The sequence below is a fragment of the Vicugna pacos genome, chromosome 5 (assembly GCF_048564905.1).
Source record: "Vicugna pacos chromosome 5, VicPac4, whole genome shotgun sequence".
Classification (NCBI taxonomy): domain Eukaryota; kingdom Metazoa; phylum Chordata; class Mammalia; order Artiodactyla; family Camelidae; genus Vicugna; species Vicugna pacos.
The window spans coordinates 23,201,639-23,227,155 of record NC_132991.1 but is presented as its reverse complement, the minus strand read 5'-3'; the positions used below and the strand labels follow the sequence as shown (position 1 = coordinate 23,227,155).

Here is a 25,517-nt window from a genome sequence, read left to right as displayed (position 1 = left end):
TCACTATGTGTCAGATCCTGGGATAGCCCCCAGGAAAGTAATGACATGGTCCCCATCCTCCAGATTTCTTATAGCCCCATAGGGAAGCAGGGCTGTGGAAACAGAGCGAAACAAATAAAATGATACTGTGCAGAGTAGAAAGGAAGTCATGTTTGAGAGCATTTCAGGGACAGGCTTCATCGAATTGGTGATTCACGTGCAGAAATTTTTTAAACATTTCATCAGGCAAACGTGAAGAAAAGGCTGATGGAAGAGAGATAAAGGTGCGAAGTCACAGCAGTGTAAAACAGCTATGTGAGTGTGAGTGCTTGGAGTGGCTGCCAGGATCCTGGGGATGTGGGGGCAGGGGACTGAGGTGAGAGAAGGAGAGCCAGGCTGTGGCGAAGAGAAAAGAAGAGGCCAGAAAAGGAAGGGCTTAACTGCCGTGTGTGGGGTCTTGGGTTTTGTCCTTGGTGATGGAGATATGGAAGGCTTTTGAGCTTGCCACTTCACGATCAGGTTTGCATTTTGGAAAATCATTTGTGGCTGGGTTATGGAGAATGGTGTGATGGGGGCCAGATTGTATGGTAGCATGGAGACCTGGTGAAAAGGGTAATGCCATAGTTCAGTTGAGTGGTGAGACGGTTTGCTGGTATAAAATCTTCTATAGATTCATGAATACACTGCCACATTTTAAAATGTCAGCAAATTGAAAATATTTTTAGTATTCAGTAGAACTAATTCATTGCTACTTTTATAGTTTAAAATTATTCATGTAATTGATAGCAATGAAAAATGGAAAGAGGGTAATTTATTTGTCAGTGGAATTAAACCAGTACACTCACAAAAATTTTTTCATAGTTATAATTCTGCTGTATAATGTGGAATATAACTTTAAAACATTTGAAGTAATGAATTGTAACATATATATATATATAGTTGTTTGTGGAAGTTATGCATATTGAAAATAAGTGAATGATGTCATAATGCTGGTATGTGTAGATATTTGTCCAATTTGCATTTGATACTGACAGTTACAACCAAGACTTTGTATTAACTCAAGTCATAGAACAAGTGATGGATATTTTTAAGCAGAAAATTAAATCCCAAATTGAGAAAGAATGAAGATATTTGTCAGGGAAAATTAAATAGCCATATATGCATATAAGATTATAAGTTTGAAAAGAGTATGTGGTAAAAGATCATTGCTAATCATATAATTGGAACAGCACATTTGAAGATAGCTTTAAATTGTCTCACAAACAGTGTGGCATATAAGTCTTCTTACCAAATCTTTGTTTTGGTGCATAAATCCTCAGTTCTTAGTTACTGCAATAGGAAACAAAAGTCAGAGCTGAAGAAATTAGTATATCCATAGCCTTGTGAGGGAATAAAATATTAGAGTGCTACCCCGTTTTCAGTATGAACTCCAGATTTAAAAAAAAAATTGCTATTTAAGTACATAGCACTATACAAGTTATCATAAATGTTAGATTGTATGCCCCATAATCAAATAATGGAATAATGATCAGTTTCTGTTACACATTAAACTAATCTCAGGAGTCTGATTTCACTCCTCACTATTAGTCAGACTTTAATTATGTAGAATATCGTCAGTGCCTATAGTTTATTGCAGTGTGTTTGATAGCAGATTATACATCAGTCTTCAGAGATTACACTGAGGCTTTAGAGGTGAGGATGAATTTGCTATGCTTGGCTTTTATGAAATGTTTTTATGATAACTTTTTCCTTGGGTCTGTTTATCTCCCCCCACTCCCCCCTGTGATAATAGAATGTAGTATGATACTTTGAGGGAACTCTTTTATCAAAATATCTTTTTACTACATATTCACCCTTAATAGGTTCTGTTAGGGGAATCAATCATGACATGTTTCAAAGCAGAAGTATTTTCATGCTTTTTTTTTTAACTATTTAATGAGATTTCAGGTATATTTTAACAACTGGGGTTTCCCTGATGAATCATTGAAATAAGTGAGTGGGCTGGAAGGTAACACGAACTTTTCTCAGTACTGCCCTATTTTGCTCTGCTGGGTTATGGGTTGCTTTTTAAATAGAACCTGGGTGTGCTGGAGTTGGTGGGTGGAGGCTCAGAAGAGGGGTGTGGAAAGGGTCAGTTAGAAAGTACCAGGTAAACCTCTCATGACCTATTGGGAAATCCTACTCAAGTTCTACTTTCCCCACTTCATACCATTTAGTATTTAAGGTCGCTAATTTTTGCTCTGCCAAGCTCAGCCTTCCAAATAGTGTACATATAGGCAAATAGAAAATATATTTTCAGCAACTGATTGAAGTTTAAGGTATGAAGCCACATGTGGATTAGCCTACGGAATCAATTTCTCATGTGTGTGGGATTAAAACCGTTAAAACAATCATCACTGAAACCATACCTTCCTACAACGAATAGCAGTAAGGTGTCTGTGGAATATATTAATACAACAATTCCTCTGATTTAAAATTATTACTTGGTATTTGGTTGGAAAATTATTTGAATATTATAGGTAACTGGATTGACATCATATATGAGGGCTAATTACGGGTTTTCTAATGTGACTTAGGTTTAGTTTTGAAAAATACACATGATTTATTTATACTTAGCACATTTTTTCCAGTAAATCAGTGGCATATTGCAAATTTCCTTTATCTACACTGTTAAAAAAAACAAAAACAAAAAACAAACAAAAAAAACTTCAACTGTCACAGCAGTTGTAACTGCTAGAGGAGGTAGACAAAAATGTAGTTCACCTTGAAAATGATCATGGCTCAGGGAATAAAGAAACTGGGTCAAGCTTAAAATAAATGCAGGTACGGTGACAAAAGTTTTAATGCAAATTTAAAAATATTCACATCATTGGTTTCAGGCAACTTTTGTTCTTGGTGGTCTTACCAATGCATTATTCATTTTTAATTGAGAGGACTCTAATGGCACCTTTTCATTTTGGTCAAAATATTTATATGAAATATTTGACTTTTCACTTTGTATTCCCTGTTAATTGTAAATGTAAAAATTTGGAAAGGCAGATAATTCTCAGCTAGATCATTTTGACCTCAGATGACCTTAAATAGAATTTGAAGTGGTTTAAAATTCCAGTGTCCGCTTTGGCTCATTTTATATTGCTAATTTAATGTTTAGCATTTAACTAAGTATCATTAAATCATAGTATTGATAATGAATTAAACTTTCATAAAGCCTTAATAGTGTAGTAGATTCTCATTCATATGGTGTCACTGGGGAATAAAATATGCTGAAGAAATGAGTTTTTTTTTTTTAAACTGAAGCTTACTTGTTTAAGCAGAAAAACTTAAAAGTTGATCAAAATTTATCTGACACATTTTTATATTCTTTTAGGGAGCAAGAGTGGATTGGCCATTTACGCTTTTCTTAGCGTCATAAAACACCATCATTCTAGTGCCTTGCAGAAAGGACCTGGGCTTTCTGTTTGGTATTTATTCTCCAACGAGAGAAGTGTTGTTTGTTTGTTTCTTCCTTTTAAAATGCCACACCCCTAATTCTGATAAACTTTCTCAGTTTAAATGTCCCAGGGTTTAAGGTCTGCGATGGCTGACGTGCTCATGCTTTAACAGAGTCATAAACCCAGGCACCTGTGTAAGACATTTGGCTGCGGGTGGGTTCACCCACCATCTTTTGGCAAACGCTTGGTCACAGCCTCCTGCCATGAAGGAGACCCTCTCCTTTGGAGTAAGGACTTTCAGTGTTGAGGTCCTGTTACTGCTGTCCCCAAACACTCACTCTCCAGGAGCCGTTGCTAGTGGGGCAGTGTCTGTGTTTACCCGGCATGCTCGTGAGCATCTACAATGTCAGGGTGACCACCTGCAGTTTTCTGGGATTATTGCTTAAACAAACAAATGGTGCACTTCCTTTATCTTTTAGTTAAATGCCAGCCTAAAAGCAAAAATCCTTTTTAACAAAGTATGGTTTATTTTTTATTTTTTATTTTTCCAACTCATGCTCATATGTTTCCAGCAGTGTTTTCTAAAACAAAACTCAAGCACAGTGAAAGTATTTGAACTGTTCTTTAATGTGCTGTAATGACATATGTTTGAATCTTATATTTAAAAATCAGCTTCCCCTCTTTTCCTTACACCTAGTGGGAATCGTCTTTATTCCAGGCTGGGCTTTGGGAAGAGTACAGGGAAGAACATTATTTTGTTCTTGCCACAAAAGTTGCAATAGAAGTAAGTGGGGAACTGCCAGGATTTGTCTGTCTCCACAAAACAAGCAGAACAAATTTCCATGAATCAAAGCCACTAAGTATAGTTTTCAGAGATGGTAGGACATAGTTACTCTCCCTAGAAAAATACCCCAAATGCAGGCACACCCGTTGGCTTCTAGAATGCTCAAGTAAACGCTAGTTCAAACCTGTACATTTCACTCTTCTTACTGAGCTATTAAAGGGGTGGAAATCTGCTATAACTATAATCTTTTTTCCCCTTTTCTATTTTTCAACCTCCCACATGTTGGTGTTCAGTTCTGCTTACTGAGTGTCTCGACTTTACAGCAGCACCTACACGTACTGCCTCCACAGTGGCTGATGGTTTGCAGATAACTCATGATTCAGACCCGTAAGAAACAACTAACTACATGGCATGGTACGCGCTGTAGATTAATCACGGGAAAGGGCAGAGTAATGAAGAATCAGAAAGCTTTGTTCCCCCTAATATTAACATTGCTTTCTTTGAGGTTTTATGAGTGAAATATTCTCTAGGGTGGTTTATATCACATTCCATCATTTGGGAAAATATCTCAGGTCATTTTTATAAGATTCTTTTGGAGACATTTTAAGCATATACACCTTAGTGTGATTAGCTCAGAGGAAATAAAGCAAGATAGTAGATTACTGTCATATGATGTGGTAAGCAAATTAATGTTAAACTGCTTTTACTTCTTCTTGAAACCTTTGATACAATTTTCAAAATTGCCTTTCATTGGTTTTTCATTTATGTTCTAGAAATTTCCATATTTGAAGGATTAATGGCTATCATGTTGTTCAACTTGGAGGCTGCCTGTTAACTTATGGAATGCAGCATTATTAAAGGCGAAGCCTCCAACCAGCCTGAAAAAAATCGAGCCTCTGCATAGCTCAGTTTCTGAGTTTACTTCTTACCCACAAAATCTGTGGGACTCTCAAATTTATATTTGAAATACAGGCTGCTGGTAAGGAACGGGTGACACCCACTGCTTTTCAAATGCTTGTGTTTCCACCTTTCCCACCTTTCTTTGGTGACTAGAGAGCTGTCCCTGAGGATGATTGATTTTAAAATGCTGGAGGATTCTAAGATATCCCTTCTCCTTAACTAAGGTGGTTTATACTAATAATGGGAAGGGCAAAAGACCTTATTACTCTTTGTTAGCTATTATGCTTCAATTTTCTCTTCACAATACATCTCTGAGGTTGGTGCTGTTACCCTTGCTTCAGAGGTAAGACTAAATCCTGCCTTGTTAGGTAACTTGTCCAAGGTCATACAGGTCGGTGGAACGTGACCAAGCTGAGCTTCAAATTTGTATCTCCCTGACCCCAGGGCTCATGCCTTTTCCATCTGAGGAACACTGCTTCCTCTTTTGCAGAAATATGTGTTTGTATATTTTCCCCAGAAATGCTCATCGGAAGATTCAGACATCAAGAAATAAAGTTTTTTCCACTTCAGTTATTTCTTTGAGAACCATTTGAGACTTTTTGCTTTGAAAGACAATTTAAGCAGGCGTTGCTTTGACTGAGAGAGGTAAAGCACAGTTTTCTTAGTTAAGAGCATCGCTGAGTTTTTGAGACTAATAATTTTGTGAAACAACATTATTAAAGAAAGCAATATGCTGTTTAATGAGTGGTGTTTACTTAAGTCATAAAGGAGAATTCAAACATCTGGAGTATTTTTTAAACAATGTAGTTGTTACATACCAAGTAATATTTCTTCTTTACTTCTTACAGGAAATAGCATATAATTTTAAATGTATATGAAAGTTTTTACATTCATACATATATTTTTATTTCACTGAGTACATTAACAAAAGTCATATTATTAAAATAAAATGTTGCTCGACAGCCAATTCTCTGTGATGAAAATTTTACATCCTTAATAACAGTGTTACTTTATTGCTCATAATGCATTTGTTGCTTAAAGAAAGACTAGAAATTTTGCTGGTTCACATACAGCTTTACCCCACTTTTTTGGTCTTCCTTTGGGGGAAGGATATTGACAGTAGTGGGGAGGTGGTCAAGGTATGTGCCATGTCTGAGGAAATTGTGTCCTAAGATTTTTAACCCTAGAGAATTGAGATTTGAATATGAATGTGCTTTCTTTGAAAGATGGATTCATTGGGGGCATTGATAGCTGGTGAATTTAAAGATGGATGAATATGAGAGTTCCAGAATCAGAACATTTCTGGACTGGAAGGGTCCATACAACTGAAGAGCCCCCTTGGAGCAGAAGTCTTAGGACATGAGTTCAGTAACTCTCCAAGTCTGGATGGAGCTCTTGGCCAAGTCAGTTCTGAGGTTCCTGGGTCAGGGTCAGAGCCATTCCACTGGGAAGTGAGTCACCACAGCAGGAGAGGGCTTTAAACTTCCTGGAGTAGGAGAAAAAACCAAGTCATTGTGGAAGCAATCTTAGGCCATGAAGAAAACAGAAATCAGGAAAATAAAGCATCTTTATTTCCTCTCATTGGTGTAAAAATATGAATTCCAAAATGTAAGCCTCAAGTGTTACATACTTTTTTTTAAAAAATGGGACAAGCCTATTTAAAAAAATAATGTCTGTATATTATTTTATTTGTTTTCTGGGTTTAATATTTTAACTTATTTTTATTTAAAAAAATCTTTATATATATATACATATACATTTGAATCTCTTTTTTCTTTTTGTTTAGAATCTGTGAAGATTTGAAAGGACCAATGAGTATTCTCATTGTTGAGGCATTCTATGGAGGGTCCCATAAACAGCTGGTGGATCTGCTTCAAGAAGAGTTAGAAGACTGTGTCCTTCATACGCTTCCAGCAAAGAAATGGCATTGGAGAGCACGGACATCGGCTCTGTACTTCTCTCAGAATGTCCCCCCTAGCGCACGTTACAGGTGAGTAGAACTCTGGCTGCATCTCCAGCCCGTTTTTACTGTCCCCGTTACGGGGATGTTGCTTCTCTGTTGGCCTCTATGAAATTTCCTCTCCAACTATGGAATTGCTCAGTGTGACTGCAGTAGCTACTTCTTTAGAGATGGCAGAGCAGGATATATTTACACTCTGAGGACACCTGGCCAGTAGGAAAGTGGCCTCATTTAGACCCTACGTGCCTTTTCTCATTTGTCTTGTGATTTTATCACATGCACGTGTGTGGGTGTAGATGGCATCTTTTGGCCTGAGATGAGAGTTGATCTTGTGCCCATTTTTTTTTGCTTGTTTCTGTGTTGGTTTTTTGTTTTTGTTTTTGTTTTTTTGCTTCCATAACCACTGTTGTCTGTTTTAGTTTAGTTTACTGTGTCTGCTCTGTACTAGGAGCTAAGATTTGGAAACATGGATATGACCAAGGTCTGTGCCTTTACAGGCTTTAAAGACTATTCAGGCAGAAATGGACATGCAAGTGCAATGATAATGTGGAAAAAAGAAGTTGATTTTGGGTGTGACAAACTGGAGGTTGCTCTATAGAGTTGGTAACCTTTGCTTAGTCTGGAAGGATGAATACATTTGGGGGACACAGGCCTCAGTTTTGAATTTTGAATTGGTAGGAAGTGGCAGCTAGGGGGACCTGTTAGAAAGTCTGATGGGACACACTGAAAAGGTGGGGTGAGAAATACTGATTCTATTTTATGGGAAACAAGTAGAATGGAATACCCCTGAACGTGTCTGCTGCCGTGTGTCTCCCGATGGCTAAATGGTGGAAGGTTATCCTACCGTGGTTTCCCTGTCTGATGATCTTACCATTCTGGGCCCCTCTGTTAGGACCGCATTAGTTCAGGCAGGAGTGCGGAGTGCCTGGGTGATGACGAATGGAGTTCGAGCAGACACGGTGTTAGGACAGGGCACATCGCGAGCTGCAGTGCCCACCTCGGCTTCAGAGCCGTGTCCATCTGCTGCTGCTTGTACGGTAGAGCAGTGACGGGGGGAGAGCAGCTTGAGATTTAAATGTAGGCTGCTGTTCTTCATAGTAATTTCTGGACAGAAAATAACCCATTTGGTGTATGGAAACCCTGTATCACCTCTGAGAATTCACACTGTCAGCTGGAATAGCAGTGGGCACTCAAGTCATGTTGCTTGGGATTATAAAGCTAAAAGCTGTTTGGGGGAGGGTATATTGAGAATTTTATATTTTTCAAATCTTAAAGTGTATTTTTCCTTACCTAATTTAACATTTTGTATTCTGATATCACTCAGTGAATATTGTGGAGTCACTAGTAGTATTAGAAATGTCAATGCATGGATCAATATAAAAGTTTTAAAGGCAGTAATAAGCCTATTGCTGGGTTAAAATCCGACTGTTTAGAGTTGCTTTCACATCTCATTTAATTGTGTTTCCGCAGCACCAATTGCATTATATTACTTAGGTCAAGTAATCCTGTTGACTATGTGGCACATTTTCATTTAACATTACCATTTGATATAATACATTCACACACACCAAATGATATAATACAATGATTTGAAAATTGAAAAGAACCGTTTCTCTATCTGCTGTTAGACTTCATTTTGATTGTGCAGTGTTTCCACATGGAATTATTGTATAACAAATATGTGTGTGTGGATAGCACGCAGACACTTCCACGCCCATGGCTTCCCTACTCGCCATGAGGCCTGAAGCATCTTAGGGTAAATGTCACAGGGCTTTCTGAAGCAGTCTTATTTGGGAGGTAGATTTCTGAAAGATGGTGACATAAAGTTTTACTCTGTGATAGCCATACTTCCAGGTCCCAGCAGTGGTATCTGTGATCTTTCGAGGTCAGCCGTGTAAGCTGCAGTTAATGGTACTTATTAATCTAATCAGACTTCGCTAAAAGATATGCCTCACCAGTCTAACTTATAGTTATATTTGACTAATGATAACTTACCTACTCTTTACCAAGTAATCTGTTTGAATACTTTTGGAAAAATAGCAACAGCTTGAAAACTTAGACTAAGTTAGAAAATATGCTAGCTCAACCCTAGGCTGAAGTGCAAGAATAACCTTTATTACATCAGGTAAATCTGATCTCTGTGGAGACTTTTAAAGATACGAAAAGTTCTTGCTTTCCAGTTACTTACTCTGCACATTTGACGATGAAATCACCAAAATTCATAAAGATAAAATGATTAAGCACCACTATTGCATACTATGCAAAACCACTCTGAACTAGTAGAAACGTGTCTGATGTGAAAGATCTTGAATGTAGGTACACGGTTTGTTTTTTTTTTCAAACTACTATGCATGTAATCATTGTTTTAGTAAGCTTATTATTCAGGAAATATTTTATTACTAAAAGAATAAGTGCTCCAAGCTAATTAATCAGTTTGATTCTGCTTTATCTTGACAGCAAAAAGAATACATCATGATTCACATTTAGAGCTGTTTAATTTTATTATAGATTATGAAAGCTCCACAATTTATTTTTCTCAAAAGTAGCTTAATAATTATTAGGTTATGTTAAAGCTTTGCCTTCTGGAAACTTCACAAAAATGCAGAAAAGTGTTTCTGAGGATGGGCCTTAAATTTCATGTTCTGAAATGTATGAGTCATTTGTCCCAGGATCAAGCACTTCTACTTTCTTAAAATATACCTAGATTAGGCATCAAAGATATTTCATTCTTTTTTTTTCTTTTTGCAGTATCTTTACTGAACTGAAAGAATCACTCTTACTTAAAATGATTTTTTTCACTCTCAGATGCTTACAGTGATACTTGCCTTCCATCTGAGGTATTGTGACAGATACTGATCATTGCCCACTTAACAGCCCATCTTCCTTGTTGATAGATCCTGTGTTCTTTGTGGTGGCTAAGTACCCACCCCGGGAGTAAAACTCCACTGACCGCCATCGGTCATGAAGATCCTGTTCTCTGCCACATTTCCCCAGTTTTCCTTACAGCTAGGGCTGGACTCAGGCTAATTACATTTAAGTAGATGACTTCTGGAGTTTCTTCCAACTGAGCTTTTTTTTTTTTTTGGTTTAGTTTTCTTGCTTATAAAAAGAGAAAGCCGTCTCCCCTTTTCTTCATTTGACAGTGGTTGTGATGTCTGCAACTGTGAGGTGATAAGGTGAGGACAAAACACCTGGGCTGGGGGTAGGGGTACAGCTCGGGGGTAGGGGTACAGCTCAGCGGTAGAGCACATGCTCAGCATGCATGAGGTCCCGATTCAATCCCCAGTGTCTCCACTAAAAAAATAAAATAAAAAACAGAAAGATGAAAAAATAAAACATCTGGGCTGCCAGAAATGACTGATGAAAGGCTGGAAGGTTATAGCCACCTAGCTACCTGAAAACCCTCGCTTCCTAAAACACTGAGATATGTTTTGTAAAATGTAACACATTTCCTTTTAAGTTCATAGCTGAGCAGAGTAAGAGAGGATCTGAAGAGGGATCTGGAAATTAGAGTGGTAACTGGCTTTGAAGCTGTGGTTGCCTAATTTTCATAGAGGGGACTGGTTAACTAAGTTATGTTACATTCTTGAAATGAAATATTGTGTGGCATCAACCCAAATTAGGACGTTTTCTATGTCCCCCTGTGGGAATCTCTCCAAGACATATTAAGTGACAAAATGTCAGGTACCAAACAGTGTTATTAGGTGCTGTCTCTGGTATAAGGAAAGGAGGTTCTAAGAATAAAAGAATGGGAGAGTGCGTTACAAGTGAATGAAAATAGTTGCCCGGGGACACCTGTAGCAGAGGGTGTTGGTGCCCACCTGTGTTCCTTTCTCTTTCTGTGTGCCCGGCCACTCCTGCCATCAGTGTCTGCAGCTCTTTGCCTGAAGGAACACCCGCTCTTCCAGTGCCCACAGGCTCCCCCACATCCCCCGAGCAGCCCTCCACAAACCACCCTCACCCCTCAGATGGAGTCATTCTCAGGTGTGAACAGGAGAGAAATCAGTAACAAAGATGCCTAGAAAACCCTGTAAGTCAGGACATAAAACTATAATTCTAAATAATTCACGGGTCACAGAAGGAATTGTAATGGATCCTAAAAAACAGAACTGAGTCATAAGGAACATATTGCATATCACAGTGTGGGTTTCATCTAAAGTGACAAGTTGCAGCCACATCATCTTAATACATTTGTTTTTATTATTATTTTATTTTCACTGTGATATGCAGGGCTCTCTGAAGCTTGTGGGCCAGGGCAAGGCCCCTCTTACATCAATCTAGGAGTAGTACTAGTAAGGAGACAATAAAAAGAGTAAAAAATAGTGAAATTGAAAGCATGTATATATAATGGAGATGAACAAACTAAAATTAATTATTTTGAAATAATAAAATACATATAAACCACAAGCATGATTTATTTTTTTAAAGGCACAATTAATTTTTGGAGTGAAAAATGTAACTGCAGATATGGCACAAATCAAAAAAAAAGAGGAAATGCTTGTAATAGTTTTGTGTTAATACATTTGGAAACAGGCAAAATGGATATGTCTTAGAAAAACGTAACTTCTAAAACCTCACTCCAAACAAAATAGAAAAATTTGAATGGAACTATAGTCGTTAAAGATGTTTCATTAACTAAAAATCTCTTAATAGAGGCTGGGTCCTTGTGCAGGTTGGTTTACACCTTCGCTGCCCCGCCTCTTTCCAAACTTGTGTTACATGAGATCAAATTCTAGCTTTTTAGGTTTTCTGTTTCTTGTAGCCACACAAGTCCTAAGTGGTGTTGATTATCATTATGATACCTCCTCTCCATACTTCCAACCTCTGACCTTTTTTTTTTTTATGTCCAGGAAGGGGCAAAGGTACACATAGTTGGACAGAAAATAAATTGAATGAAAGTTCAGTTGGGTCAAGTAATGAATGCATAAAGTGAATTCAAGCTTAAGGTGATATTTGATTGTAGATAATTCTGTTATGATTTGCCATTTTCTTAAACAGTACCCTGACTGTGGCTTTTCACTAAGCAGATGCTCTTTCAAGGAATGTGTGAGTTTTTTTAATCTTAATTGAACTATTCACTGTGAAACATCGACCGTAACTTTCTTTGGGAAGATGAATATAGCTGATGTGAATTACCTATGTATGTTTGATGTTTTTAGCTAGCCCTTGTGAGTAAAGATGTGGCTTAGTTAGTGAATATAGGTGAATTAATAAGAGAGGTGGTGGTTTCTCAAACAATTCTTTTATAAATTAGTAATTTAATTACTTTGCTTGGCAATTATATCTTATTTTGAGTTGTTACCTGTTATTAAAAATATAACTTTCTGAATAGTAGAATAATACTTCGATAATAAAACGTTTTATTAAAATACACCTTTCTGAATAATTTAGTGCCATTTTAATCATGAAGACACCTTTATATTAGTGTGCATGACAGTTGGGAGTATGTAAGTGACGATTTGATAAGAACTTGTAGGTAAGTAAAGTGTTGTTAGGAATACACAGGGCAGTCATTTTGCATCTCTGTGCCCAAAGTAAGATTTAATGGGATTAAATAATAGTATCAATAGCTAGCACATTGATTGTTTACCATGCAGTTGACATTCTGCAATGCTGGAAGCTGCGTATTGTTTTCCTGGTTTAGCAGAGGTGGCTGAGGCTTAGAATCAAGTTACTTGCACTGGGTTACACAGCTAGTTAGTGGTGAACATGTGATTTGATCTCAAGTCTGACCACTTGCAAAGGCCGTACACTGTTCATTGTTTTTAAGCCCTTACTTGTAGCCGCTATGCTGTCTTAATACCCTGCTGAAGCAGGTTAATTAAGTAAATTAAACCTAAGTACATCTTGATTGAAAGTATATTACTGGATTACAGTATTAGAAGTGGGCGTGCTGCCTCTTGGGGTCTTGAGAAGTCATAGCCTTCTTGACACTTGCTGGAGAATGGGAACCGGGAGCCTTTCTAAAGGTTTGTGAATGTGGTTTTTCTCGGGTTTTTTTTCCCAGCACACTTCTCTTTAGCTTTTAGCCATAGGAGTCACAAGTTATTTGAGTTTTCCTCTTTTGAGGGGTTACCTTAAATCCAAATAAAATACACCATGTGATGCTTTTTTCAAACCATAGGGAAGACTCATGAACACACAAATAGCATTGTTGTCTAGGATGCGCAGTCCCTGCCATTCCCAGATTATCCTTGCTCAAACTGCTACGCTGTCGTGAAGTTCTCCGCTCGCTTCATGATGAGTGTGGCCCGAGGCAGCATTCCAGGCTTGCCCCACTCACTTCCCTTGTATCAGTACCAGTTGTGTGCACTTCTTGGGATTTAGACGATGTTCTGACAGCATGTAAATAATCCTGTCATTAGGTGCGATGCGGCATCCCACACCCTGACTCACACGTGGCTCGAGAGTTCCCTCATCACTGTTGTCCCGCCGGCCGGCTTTCCTATTCTGTGCTGCCCAATTGTGGGATTCCCTTTTGGTCTGTTTTTCTGCCAGTCTGCTCTTGTGTCTAGGCAGCACACGCAGCGGCTTTCCAGCATTTGTACAGTGCTTAGGGCTTTGTTCACAAGATTTCATCTCAGTGACCTCTCCTCTGATTGACGGTATAAAACCATCTGGACTTGATGCTGAAAACGTAGCTCACCCCACTCTACAGAAATAGAATCATACTGCAAGCCAAATAACCAACCATCCAGTCAGTCTCTGTCTCTGTCTCTCTCTTCCTGTCTTTTCTCTCACTGTCTTCTCTCACTTTCATATACAAAACTATGCACACACACATGAATGACTAACTTTTAAATTACTCTAACAAGTCCTCCATTGCAGAGGTGGAAATGAACAGTGTTACATGCATCCCAAAGGAGGATTTCCAGACTTTATCTTTTCCACTTTTCTTTGTGTGTCTTCTAGGGCACTCTCAAGAAGTAAAATATTCCAGTAGCAGGGAAAAAAAAAAAGTTTTCTTGTTATGGAGTTCGTAGTTTATTCTCACCACAGACTGCTAATTTAAAGTGTTTGTGTAGTTAGTAGTATGCATTGTGAATCCACTGTATCCTAGGAGTTAAGCATGACAGTGCAACTTCAAGTGCATGCTTTTAATACTCCTTTTAGCATATTTAAAAAATAAAATAAAATTTTGCATTTAAGATTTTGTACAGCCCCCAGGTAAGAGTGCATCTGGATACAAGATTTTATTTTTAACAGACTCTGTACCTTAAAGACCTATCAGGCAAATCCCCCATATATTTATCCTTTGAAGTTTGACAACTATATTTTAAAAGACAAACTGAATGTTTATTACACTTTTACAGAGGAGACAAAATCATTATTTTTAATGAATGAAGTGGAAATGGCAAAAAACAAAAACAAAAACCCAAACATCCTTAAATAGATGCAGAATAATACTATTGCATAAAAATGCTCTGGCTGTAGAGTAAGGACCTTCATAATTTTGCTTTTAGGAGCAATATGCTTATTTCTTACATAACAGTTGAAACTGTAAGTCTGATCTCAGAGTGCTTCTAATCTAGCAGATTTTAGGTATTTTCATTGTACGTCCACTCCCAACATTTGTTTGTTTATTTAAGAAAATGTTTCTGCTTTTCTTAAGGTCTTAGTCAATGAAAGTGTGTTTGCTCTGGGAGCTGCATCGGGTGCGCACAGGTGTAAGTGTCTGATGTGCTGACTCGGGGCCACTACGGCTGTGCTGCAGATACTCTGCTCCCCTTCCCTTCACCTAAGCCTCCCCTCTTAGGGAAGCTTTCATGCTCCCCTGTTTCCTTGGGTCAACTTTGCCTCCTAGCCACCTTTGGGCACACTGTCCTGTTTGTTAAATGACCAATTCCTGTCCATCTTTCCTTTGTTTATACTCCGTGGTTCTTCCACACGATGGACCTGCCGGCTTCCTGACCAGACAGCCCACAAGGGTAACTGCGGGCGGAAGGCAGGGCCTGAATCAGGCCTTGTGCTCACAAAAGAGCATGCATGTCCCTCTGGTCTTCTATCTTTCAGAGAACGTAATCCTATACAGTAGAGAATCTTTTCCTGGAAACAGTCTGTCCTGTATTTCTTTTTGTTCACTATCTCATGCTGATAATAAGAAACTTTCTACTCTTCCGTTTTAGGAGAAATTCCTGTGACTGAATATATATATAGTAGAGAGAGTGCGGGGGTGGGGGCGTGGTTTGACTGTAATCCCCCCGGACGAGTTATCTGCGGCTCTTTTCTAAGCTTGTTTCCATTTTACCCCTTCACCGTCATGTATTAGGAGCCTTTATGCTGCTAGCACTGGTGATGTAAAAGCACCCGTGACCAACGTGGACATACAGTGCGGGCACTTAGTAAGCATTTAGTAAACTCTCAGTTGATAAAAGTTTAGTGCCTGTATATCCAAGTGCTATGCTAGTAGCTTGGGTTAAATAATCCCCAACTGAAAACCATCAGTGACTTTGCCTTGCAGATGTAAAAATCCAAATTATGCACAGGGAGTGTTGGGCCCTGCCCACCTCTGCCACCTCATCTCTCACCTGGGCATCTCAGTAATCTGCTGTAGTACTGGCATTGGCGTTGTCCACTCCCTGTGAAGCCCCAGGCTCTTTTCTGCCTCCGGTCCTGTTGCTCCTTGCTGGTCCCTCAGCTGGCAACGCCCCCTCCCCACACCTTTGCTTACTTCCTCCCATCCTGCAGGTCTCAGCTAAAATAGCACCTTCTCAGAGAGGCCCTCCCTGACCACTCCATCTAAAATAAGCCCTTTATTTCAACATGCTTTTCCCCCACTCTGTAATAACCTTGCATATAATTTATAATGATTTTTCCTCTGTCCAGGGATATCATCTCTTCTGCACAGAAACTGCTCAGAGACATTTAAAGGCCTGTGTTACTCAGTTTCATGGGATTAAACTAAGTAATTCCCTATACTTTTACTCATTTGTTTTTATGGGTTATATTAATCATACTATGAAATCAGTCATCATCCCTTATGTAAATTTTGATAATAGAAAATATAATTTTCTGTAATTTCCCCTGTATAAAAATGTTTCTGGAAAAAAAATTTTCTTAGTTCAGGAAGCTTTATAGAATCTAGAATATACTTGTGATATTTTGTAAAATTTCACATGATTGTATTTTAAGGCCTTTTAGTTTCAGCAGTGGCCCCCCATGAAGAGTGGCCTTTTAATTTTTGGTGCAGAAGCTATGGGGTACATGAGAGATTAGACTTTGGTCCAAAGAAGTATTTTGCTTGGCCACTGCAATTCTTTAAGCATTTTTTATTTTTACTGCTTTTAAGACAAGTAGACGTTCTTTGTGTTGGTCACAGACACATCTAGTTGCCATTGTTTTTTGCCGACCTGTATCTTACATTTGTTACTTAACTAGTCCATTTAGGCTTTTGTGTTTGTAGCCTCTGGTTTAGACTCTGTCCAAAAATGTATCTTCAGATAATCTTTAATAGGATATATTTAAATGTACGTATACATGAAGGAGTTAATTAAAAGAATATACATCACTTAGAGGAGTCAGCAGTCCTGGGTTCTAATTCCAGCTCTGCCATCAGTTAATTGTTTGGCCTTGGAAAAATCACTTTTTAGCCTTAGAGTCTTATTGCTTCATCTGTAACGAAAGGTTTTGACTTCTTCTGTTGAGTTCTATGATGTCATAAACAAGGAATTAAAATCAAGATCAAGATCTAAGGAATTCTAACACAAAAGACAAATTTGTTCTGTCTCTCATGCATTCAACTCATTTTCTACTGCTGCTTCATTTGATATAGGAATTATTTTCTTGTCTTATTCGTGTATCTTCTTGGATATTTAACTTTTGTTTTTAGAGTTAAGAGACTTCTGGGCAATAATTCTTTCCAGTAGTGCTTATATCTTTTAAGTTGCTCTGGTATGACTTATTATTTGTTTGGATCTTCTGTTCCAGCCTCAGATATTCATGATCATATTTGCCTTTTCAAAGAGAATGTGCTTGACCTTTATGTTAGCTATCTGTCTCTATAGGGCATGGAACATAAGACATGCACACTAAATACTGAAGATGTTCCTATAAGACTCACACAGAAGTCAGTACTGCAGAGAGGGTAGCATTCACTCAAGAGGTACAGAGGAGGGAGTTTTAATTCTCATTCAGGAAACTCTGAGGTAGGCCTGAGAAGGTATGAGAGATTTTTATAGATGGAGGTGAAATGGAAGAGGGCTGTAGGAAAAGGGAGTGTTGTGAACAAAGGTATTAATGCAGAAGAACTGGGAAATATTTAGAAATCTCCAAAATCTTGGTTTAGCATGAACATATACTGAGTTCGGAAGAGTCATGGGCATTCAGGTTGGGAGGATAAGGCAGATTTTATCTAGTTCATGAGCATTCTTAATTCAAGGATTTAGGGACCTCTTGTTTTAGGAACTAAGTATCTTTTGAAGGCTCTGTTATTCAGGGCCCTATTAGTTGCACATGATAGAACCCAACTCAAAGTCACTTAAACATAAAGGAGACCATATTGGCTCATATAACTGGAAGTCCCAGAGTGGTCGACTTCAGGCACAGCTGGATCCAGTGGGTCATTAGGCCTCTTGTTTTCTCGACTCTGCTTCCCTCTGGTTTGGCTCTCTACAAATGGATCTTTCCCAGAGCTAAGTTTGTACTCTCCAGCTTAGTCACCCTCTCTGAAAGAGTGTACCTCTCTCGGCCATTGTAACAAAAGTCTCAGATTGAGTGAAAGGGCTCTCTTAATCATACGGACTTTGAACTTGTTACTGTGGTAAAAGACATCTAAAGTCATGATTGGCCAGGCCTGGGTCACACGGACACTTTGGAATCTGGAAGTGGGGTCAGCCTCATCCAAACCATACGAACTGAGTACAGGAGAGCAAAAGGAAAATTGCACTGCTGTTATTTGAAGAAGAGGAAGCAATGTTTTGCAGGTAAAACACGGTGAGGGCCACAGTTGAACACGGGAGTGAGGTAAGGAAAACCATACACAGGACAGTTGTTACAGCAGTACAGGATGGAGACCACAGACGAGGGCAGGGATGCTCGTTGGACAATCAGCATTTAATGTGGAAATAATGAGACTCTGAATGAGAATAACAGTAGTAGGAATGGAAAGTAGTCAAGGAATCAGCAATATGAATGAAATTTGTATTGTTTGCATTTTACCAGTTACAAAATCTGTCTAGGAGCCAAATTGAAATTTACCCTTGTCCTGTCCATAAGAAAAGAATTTGGGACACAAATTAATTTAGACAAAATCACAGAGATCATAGTTAAGCTACTTTAGTAGTTATAATTATTTTCAAAATAGCTGTGCCAATTGTAAATCATTTACATTTACCCATTAAATTGGATCAGTGGGTTTTCTTTGGCAGCATTTTAAGTTATTCCATGTACTTCAATGTAGCAAAACTTCCTTTTCTTTGAAAAACTAATGTAACACTATGTCTTTTCTCCATTTAAATAAAATTTATAATACATATAATATATATATGTATCTACATATCACACACACATACACATATAATCAAAAAGCGTTTGATTACTTGTTATTAACGTCTCAAACTTAACCCCCCCACCCTCACCATATAAAATAAAGTTATGTATTAAGTGCATCTATGAAGTTCTTATATTATACTAGATCTCAAGTGAGAATGAATGAGTGAAGCTCGTGATTGCCACTGTACTTAGTATTTAGTTGAGAAAAGCCAGTCTGTTCCTCAGTAGTCTGGTCTAGTAAGGCGTATGTTTGAAGAACACTCAGTGTGTGCCAGACACAAATAATAAACTGGTGAATAGGACAGTATGCTGTAGGAACTAGGTTTCTTTTGTTGGATATAGTTCTATTCCTTTAATTCTTTAATTTTTTTTTCCCATTTGGACAATGTTCACTTGAATCAGTGTTTCTAAAGCGGTCATACACTAATATGTTTCTAGGGAAATCCCCCACACTTGGTAACCTGTCTTTCACTCCAGTATTAATACAGATATTTATTTGTATGCAAACTGTTTTGATGGGTTCCAAGAGTTTCAGAAAATGAAAGTGGCTAAGAATGTGAATGATTTTTTGCCACTTTTTTCTTTTACTCCATCATAAGCTTAAATACAATGAAAAATTTTTCATGAAATCCAATTATATTAAAGTCGTATTATTTTTATATTGTGTGTGTAGTATTTGTATTGTAGATACGTTTCTCATTCAGATGTAGTAATTCTTAGCTTTCATTTTGTAACATTCTGAGGGTCTTCAGTTTTCTAAAAGGGGATTCTTAAAAAACTTTTTAAAACAGAAAAACATCAACTCACTTTTATTGAAAAAAATTTTTTTTCTATACCATTTTATAAGAGGATTGCTGCCAGGAATTCAAGCAATAGCTCAGTGCCATTATTACAAAGGTCTAGGAATCCTTGACTCTTGTATTGATGGAAATGAAGAGATTATAATTCAGGGGCTCATGAAGAGTGATTAGTGGAACTATGCAATCATCTCAGTAGCAGTATTCTTATTTTTTCCAAGTGTTCACAAATATTTAATGACATTCATATTCTATTTGCCGTATTTTTTGAAAAATGTAAGAAAAGTAAGAGAAGAAGAGGTTAAGAATTAAGGTCTTGTTTGCTTTGAAATGTGAGTATTGAGTATTTAATATGTAAGTAGAGTTTATGTAAGTAATCATTTTCATTGTCTGATTTTGGTATTTAGAACTGGGAGTAGAAAAAAGAAGAGACACATACAGACACATGCACACAAGAATGAGAAACAGTGGCAGTTTTAGAACTGAACTACCTGAAAAACATTCAGGCTTTTGGAAACATGAGCTTAATATTTGCCTACTTTCAATCAGTTTTATTTTAGATAAAATGCTGGCAGATGGTAGTGATCCACTTGAACAGTGTTGAGTTTGCTTTAATTTTTTTCCATGGAAAAAAGCTCCCAGAAAACTTTTGTTCTTTAATATGTTCAACATGCATATGTTTTACATGTATTAACTAGTATTAAAAATGCAGTTTCTAATTAGATGTCTAAATCTGAGAGGAGTTGTGGTGAGTACCAGCCTCTTAGAATTACTGACAAAGGAAGTTTTGATGAATAGGGTTTTCTGTTTTGCTGTTTCACCCTTCAGCCCTCTCTGGCTCCAGGAACTAAGGAATTGGCATTATCAATGTTTCTCAGCTATTATGTTCTAGGATTTCTATTGCAGTTGTCCTTTTTGATGATAAATCCTTCAGATATTGATTGTATCAAAACTCGGCGAATTCAGGATATTTACATTCTGCTATGACCTGTTTTATATTGCAGCAAAAAAGTTGATACTTCTGTCACTACGGATTTAGGCTTTACATGGGCATGAATAGTTAGGAACTTGATCTGTCTTAGGTTTTAGAAAAATTATAGAAGATCTCTAATGTGATATTGCAACCTGGTTTTGTTTGGTATTTTTGTTTTACGTTTTAAAATGTGGGGGGTGACGGGGAAATCCCTTCTCTCCAAGTTTATCTATATGAGTCACCTGAAGTCTTCCTTCTAATAGGGTTTAATGAAATGGCACCATCTGAATCAGAATTTCCACATTTGCAACCTAGAATATTCAGTTTGAACTCATAAGCATTCATTTACATTTCTGTTTTACTTTTTTCAATTTTTTTTTCAGCTGGTAAGCACATCAAACCAAGAATGACTTCTTTTTTTTTTTTTTTCATAGACATGGAGTGTCAATCCTTCTCTCACTTGTTTTGAGTTACTGACTGATGTGGTATTTGTTTGCAGCTCCAAACCACAGATGAGGCACAGAGGTGTTGACGAATCCTGACTTACAAGTATTAGCCGCACAGAGTGAATTCCTTCGGTGTTTGGGCATTCCCAGGAACGCAGGACGGGCTGTGATTTTTTTCTTGGTACCTATTAGACATATTATTACACAGTAGCTGTGAGGGAGCAGGAAAGAGCACTGGATGAGGAGTCAGAGGAGCTGAATTCAAGGCCCAGGTCAGCCACTCATCTGTCTAAGGGCACATCACTCCCATTCTCTATCTTCATCTGCAAAATGGTGAAAGTAAAAAAAAAAATACCCTGTCCATTTACCTTCAGGATTTGTTATGAGGATCAAGTGAGATGATAATGTTCCATGAATATTTTGTGAACTGAAGAGTCATATTACTGTGAAGTCAGAATTTGTGGTTTTCCTCTATGTAACTCGTTTGCTCTGAGATTTTTATTTTTTGTTATTTAAACTCTAGCCTTTAGATTGTGTCCTTTAAAGTGTAAGTAGGAGAGATGGCAGGAATTAATACTTTGGTAAAAAAATAATATTTAAAGAGTGGCCCACAGCCACATGTCACTACATTTGTTCTTCAGTACAGGTGGTTCACAGTGGTAGGGCGGGAAGAAATGATAGCATGGATATTACTCACAGATTTTAAGTTTCTCTTTAACTTATTTCAGCTCTGGTATCAATTTTGAATTCTACCTAAGCAGCAACAATCAATTAAATCTTATAGCAGGTAGTGATATTGAATTAAAATAGTGGTCATATTTCTATTTCTGTAATTAGAAAAAGTGAATTAACAATTCACTGTTTATTCATTTTCTTCAACCTAACATTTGTGTTAATGACTCCTATTTTGTAAGGTACTTTGTTCGGTACTTGATTTGAAAGTGTGTAGAAGAATGCTGTGTTTATGAAAAAGATAAAGTAGAGGGTGGTTGAATTGTACCCTTATCTAGTAAAGACTGAAGTATTAAAGAGAAAAAAGGGTGTACATGTTTCTCATGTATCTGAAGGTTTGACAATACCTGTTGCTTTTTTTTTTAAAGAAAAGCAGCATTTCATACCTATGATAGAATTCCTATAATTTTTAAATACAGATTAGTTATTTCACATATATAGTATCATCTCTCTGTTTAAACCCCAAAGAAAAGAATTATGTGGATGTCTGAACATGCAGAAATGTGTCACATTAATTTTAATAAAAGAATAACAGCTGAATGCCGTGACCGCCCCAAATATTTGTTACATGAAAATAATTGTTCTAATATATTTTCTTCAAGTCAATTTGAATTTTAGTAAACATAACAAAAGTTTCTTGTTCACAATAGAAATGGCTATTTCAGGCCTGCTGTGTCATTGGCCACCACATTAGTGCAGATTATTTAACTGGAATATATCTTTAAAACTTTATAATATGCTTGAAAGCTTTGTATTAGTAAATAAAAATTTTCAAGAGACCTTATGTATATTAGTTTTGCTTTTTTTTTTTCTGTAGAAATAGGCTTCCCTATTTCTTTTGAAAACCTCTGAATACACTTTTAACTTTGCTAATTGGGACTGAAAGTAAAATTGCTGCAAGTGAGCTGGAGAAATAGGTTTCACCAGATTGTTGCAGAGGGCGAGACCTAACCTGCTCAGTTGACTGCCTTCGTTTTTTTAGACATTCTATTTAAATTATTTCTTATACCTGATAAAAGAGTTCAACTAAGCTAAACACTCTAACTGCTCACAGTCTGCTCCCCACTTCCCCCTTCCAGATCATTCTAAATCTGTCATCCTTTTCTTTTGCCCTGCACCTCCAGCATTTCACAGAGCAGCTCACTAAGTAACAGACAATTCTGAATAACTATTAATAATGTTTTACTCTTCATCACTGCCAAGCTGTGTTACCTCTTCCACTACCCTTGGACAGTGTTAGTAATGGCGAGGAAAACTGGTCATTCTGTGAGTGGATGTGTGGAGGAGAGGAAAAAGAAAGATTTGTAAAGGAACAGATAACTAACTCACGAACTTTTGAGCAACTGAGATTCAAAAACAAATATTCAAAGTGTACTTTAAGATTATTTTGTCTTATGGTATTTAATATTTCCCTTTTCTTGAAATTTATAAGCAAAGATCATCATAAATTTGCCCAGGAAATATTTTATTATTATTTCTAAGTTCCCTAGAGGGGGCAGAAGCTTTGTCTTTTTTCACAACTATTCCCAAGGTCTTAATTCTTAGTGTTCAGTAAATATTTGTTGGATGAATGAATAAATAATACTAAGACGTATGAATAAAATCCATAAGACATACTCTTTGCTATGTGCAGTATTCCTGTTGTATTCATTTACAGATTAGAGATGCACAGAAAAACAATGCTTGCTGGTTTTCTAGCATTTAAGACATTATTTAGCAGTTTCTCTACGTGCTTTTCTTTTTCTTTTTTCTTCCTTGTTCTACCCATTTCAGTGTCCTGCATGTAGTAGCTGCTCAATACTTTAAAAAATATTTGCATGAATATATTGCTTTACTTTAGTAGAAATAGCTCATGCTTGTTATGTAATTACCTGTTGCATGCAGTGGAAAAGGTGGCTGCTTTAGTGGCTTTCACTTTTCTCTTTTGGATTCTTTTTCAAGTAGCAAAAGATGTAGCTGTAATGAGTTTGAAGCACATCAAGCAGAACTTGAAGTGATAAATAGGAACTATAGGATGGAAATACTGAGACTTTTCTCTTTCCATGATACAGTGGCAACATGTACAAAATGATTATCGGCTGTTCGTTTACTGGTAGAAAACCTTTAGGGAATACAAATGCAATGAGGAAAAAATGGTGTCATTAGACATGAACTTCCTATAAGCTGGTAAAACTCAGAACCCTTTTGGAAGTGTACAGATTATGATGACAGAAGAGAGCAGTGGAGGAACAATAACGGCTTAGACTCCCTGGGGGCTTACCTGTTGACTTGGCAGTGGTGCCAATTCACATGGTTTGCTTTGTAGAAATAGTTTCACCAGTGTTTTTTCAGGTAGTATTGCTTGACCTTTGTGACCCTTTGGAGCATTTTCAACCATCCCACAGCAGGATATTCTCCTAACTCTTCCTCTTTTTATTTTAATTATTTACCATCTTCCTTCCACATCACTAAAAACTTTACTTTTATCATTGTCTATTTTTTTGGAAATGTCATCAATTTGACCACCCTCTCCGCCATTCCTCTCTACTGAAAGTCCTAAATATCTTTCATTTCAGTTCAATATACATTTGACCCTAGAACAACTCGGGGTTACCCTCGCCCAACTCGAAAATCTGAGTATAACTTAGCAGTTGGCTCTCTGTGTCTGCAGCTCCACATCTGAAGATTCAACCAACCAAGGATCGAGTTGTACTTATTTTTGTTCATATTTATTGGAAAAATTCACATGTAAGTGGGCCTGTGCAGTTCAAACCTGTGTTGTTCAAAGGTCAACTGTACTATATTTCTGCCTTTATAATCATCTATTTAGCACTTAACTGGAGTAAATTACGAATGTCATCAGGGGCATTCTCAATGCCAACTTTAATGTCTTTTTTTTTTTTTTTCCTGCTTCTCTCAGCCCTTTCTTGCTTTTGATCCCTTTAACCACTCTCTCTTTCTTGGCATTAGTTTTGACCTCAGTTTGGAGGTCAGAAACCTTCTCGACCTCTTATAGGTCACTCTGACTAGTTATTATTTTGCTGCTTGATGTCATTTCTCTTTTCCACTACTTTTATACTGTGACAGTGTCTTATGTCTTGTTGTAATCCTTTCATCTGGATCTTCTATTAAAACTTTTCAGAAATGTGTAAATGTAGCATAATCACCAGTGTTTGAACACTTTCTCTCCGACAGATCCTGGTAAGTGCTTTAAATTGGTTTACCTCATTAAACCTTACAATAACCCTGTGAGCTAAACTTATTACCACCATTTACTATATGAGAAAACTGAAGCTGAGGAGTTAATTATTTGTCAAACCTCATACAAGCACCAAGGAGTAGAGATGGGATCCACTCTAGTCCTCTGTGACTCAGTAGCCCAGACCCATAACTGCTCTTACTATCAGTTCTCTTCTAACTTCTCTTGCGTTAGAAGTCTTCTCTGCTTTTTCTTAAAATGTAAGAACCATCATCTGCTTCTCAGTATATGCTCAGGTTATTAATCATATCTGCTTATAGTGAATTCATCTGTAGAGGAGACTCCACATAGGGCAGGGTATCGTGGGGTGCCTTCTTTTCCAATTTAACTTTCCCTCTTAAATTTTTCCTCATTTATTTCTAGCAGCTTGGGCACAGTGCTCTGCACCACTGTCCCACTGTCTCTCCATCCCCAATGCATCCCTGGACTGGCATCCTCGTTGGCATGGTGCTGCCAAATGAGAAGCTCTTAGGCAGCCATGTTTTTACATGACCTTGTCCTCATGGCTACAGCTGACTAGGAATGAGATGTGACCCAGGAACAGCCAAATCATAGGTAGGCAGGTAAGGTGTGACATGTCCTTGTGAGAAAAAAAAATCATTTAAGCCAATTGGTTTCTTTTTCTTTGGAATTTGAATGAAGAAATATAGATAAACCAGGGAAGTCAGTGGTGGGACTTGGTAGTCCTAGGTTTCCGAGGTAGAACCTAGAGAGGCCACATGCCTGATGGTCATGTGCGGACAGAAGTGATGAGAGAGCAGAAACTACCAGGAAGCGGAAGTAGATT

The 25,517-nt window shown here is 37.5% G+C and overlaps 1 protein-coding gene across 9 annotated transcripts in view; it reads left to right on the top strand.

Annotated features, from left to right (window-relative positions):
- GTDC1 (glycosyltransferase like domain containing 1) overlaps positions 1-25,517 on the top strand; it is a 344,764-nt gene that overhangs the window by 93,395 nt on the left and 225,852 nt on the right. For all 9 annotated transcript variants that reach the window (XM_072960919.1, XM_072960917.1, XM_072960921.1 and 6 more), the window contains one exon: positions 6,881-7,084. In XM_072960919.1, the coding sequence (XP_072817020.1) occupies positions 6,906-7,084 (179 nt within the window). In that variant the 5' untranslated portion in view covers positions 6,881-6,905. The remainder of the gene's footprint in view (positions 1-6,880; positions 7,085-25,517) is intronic.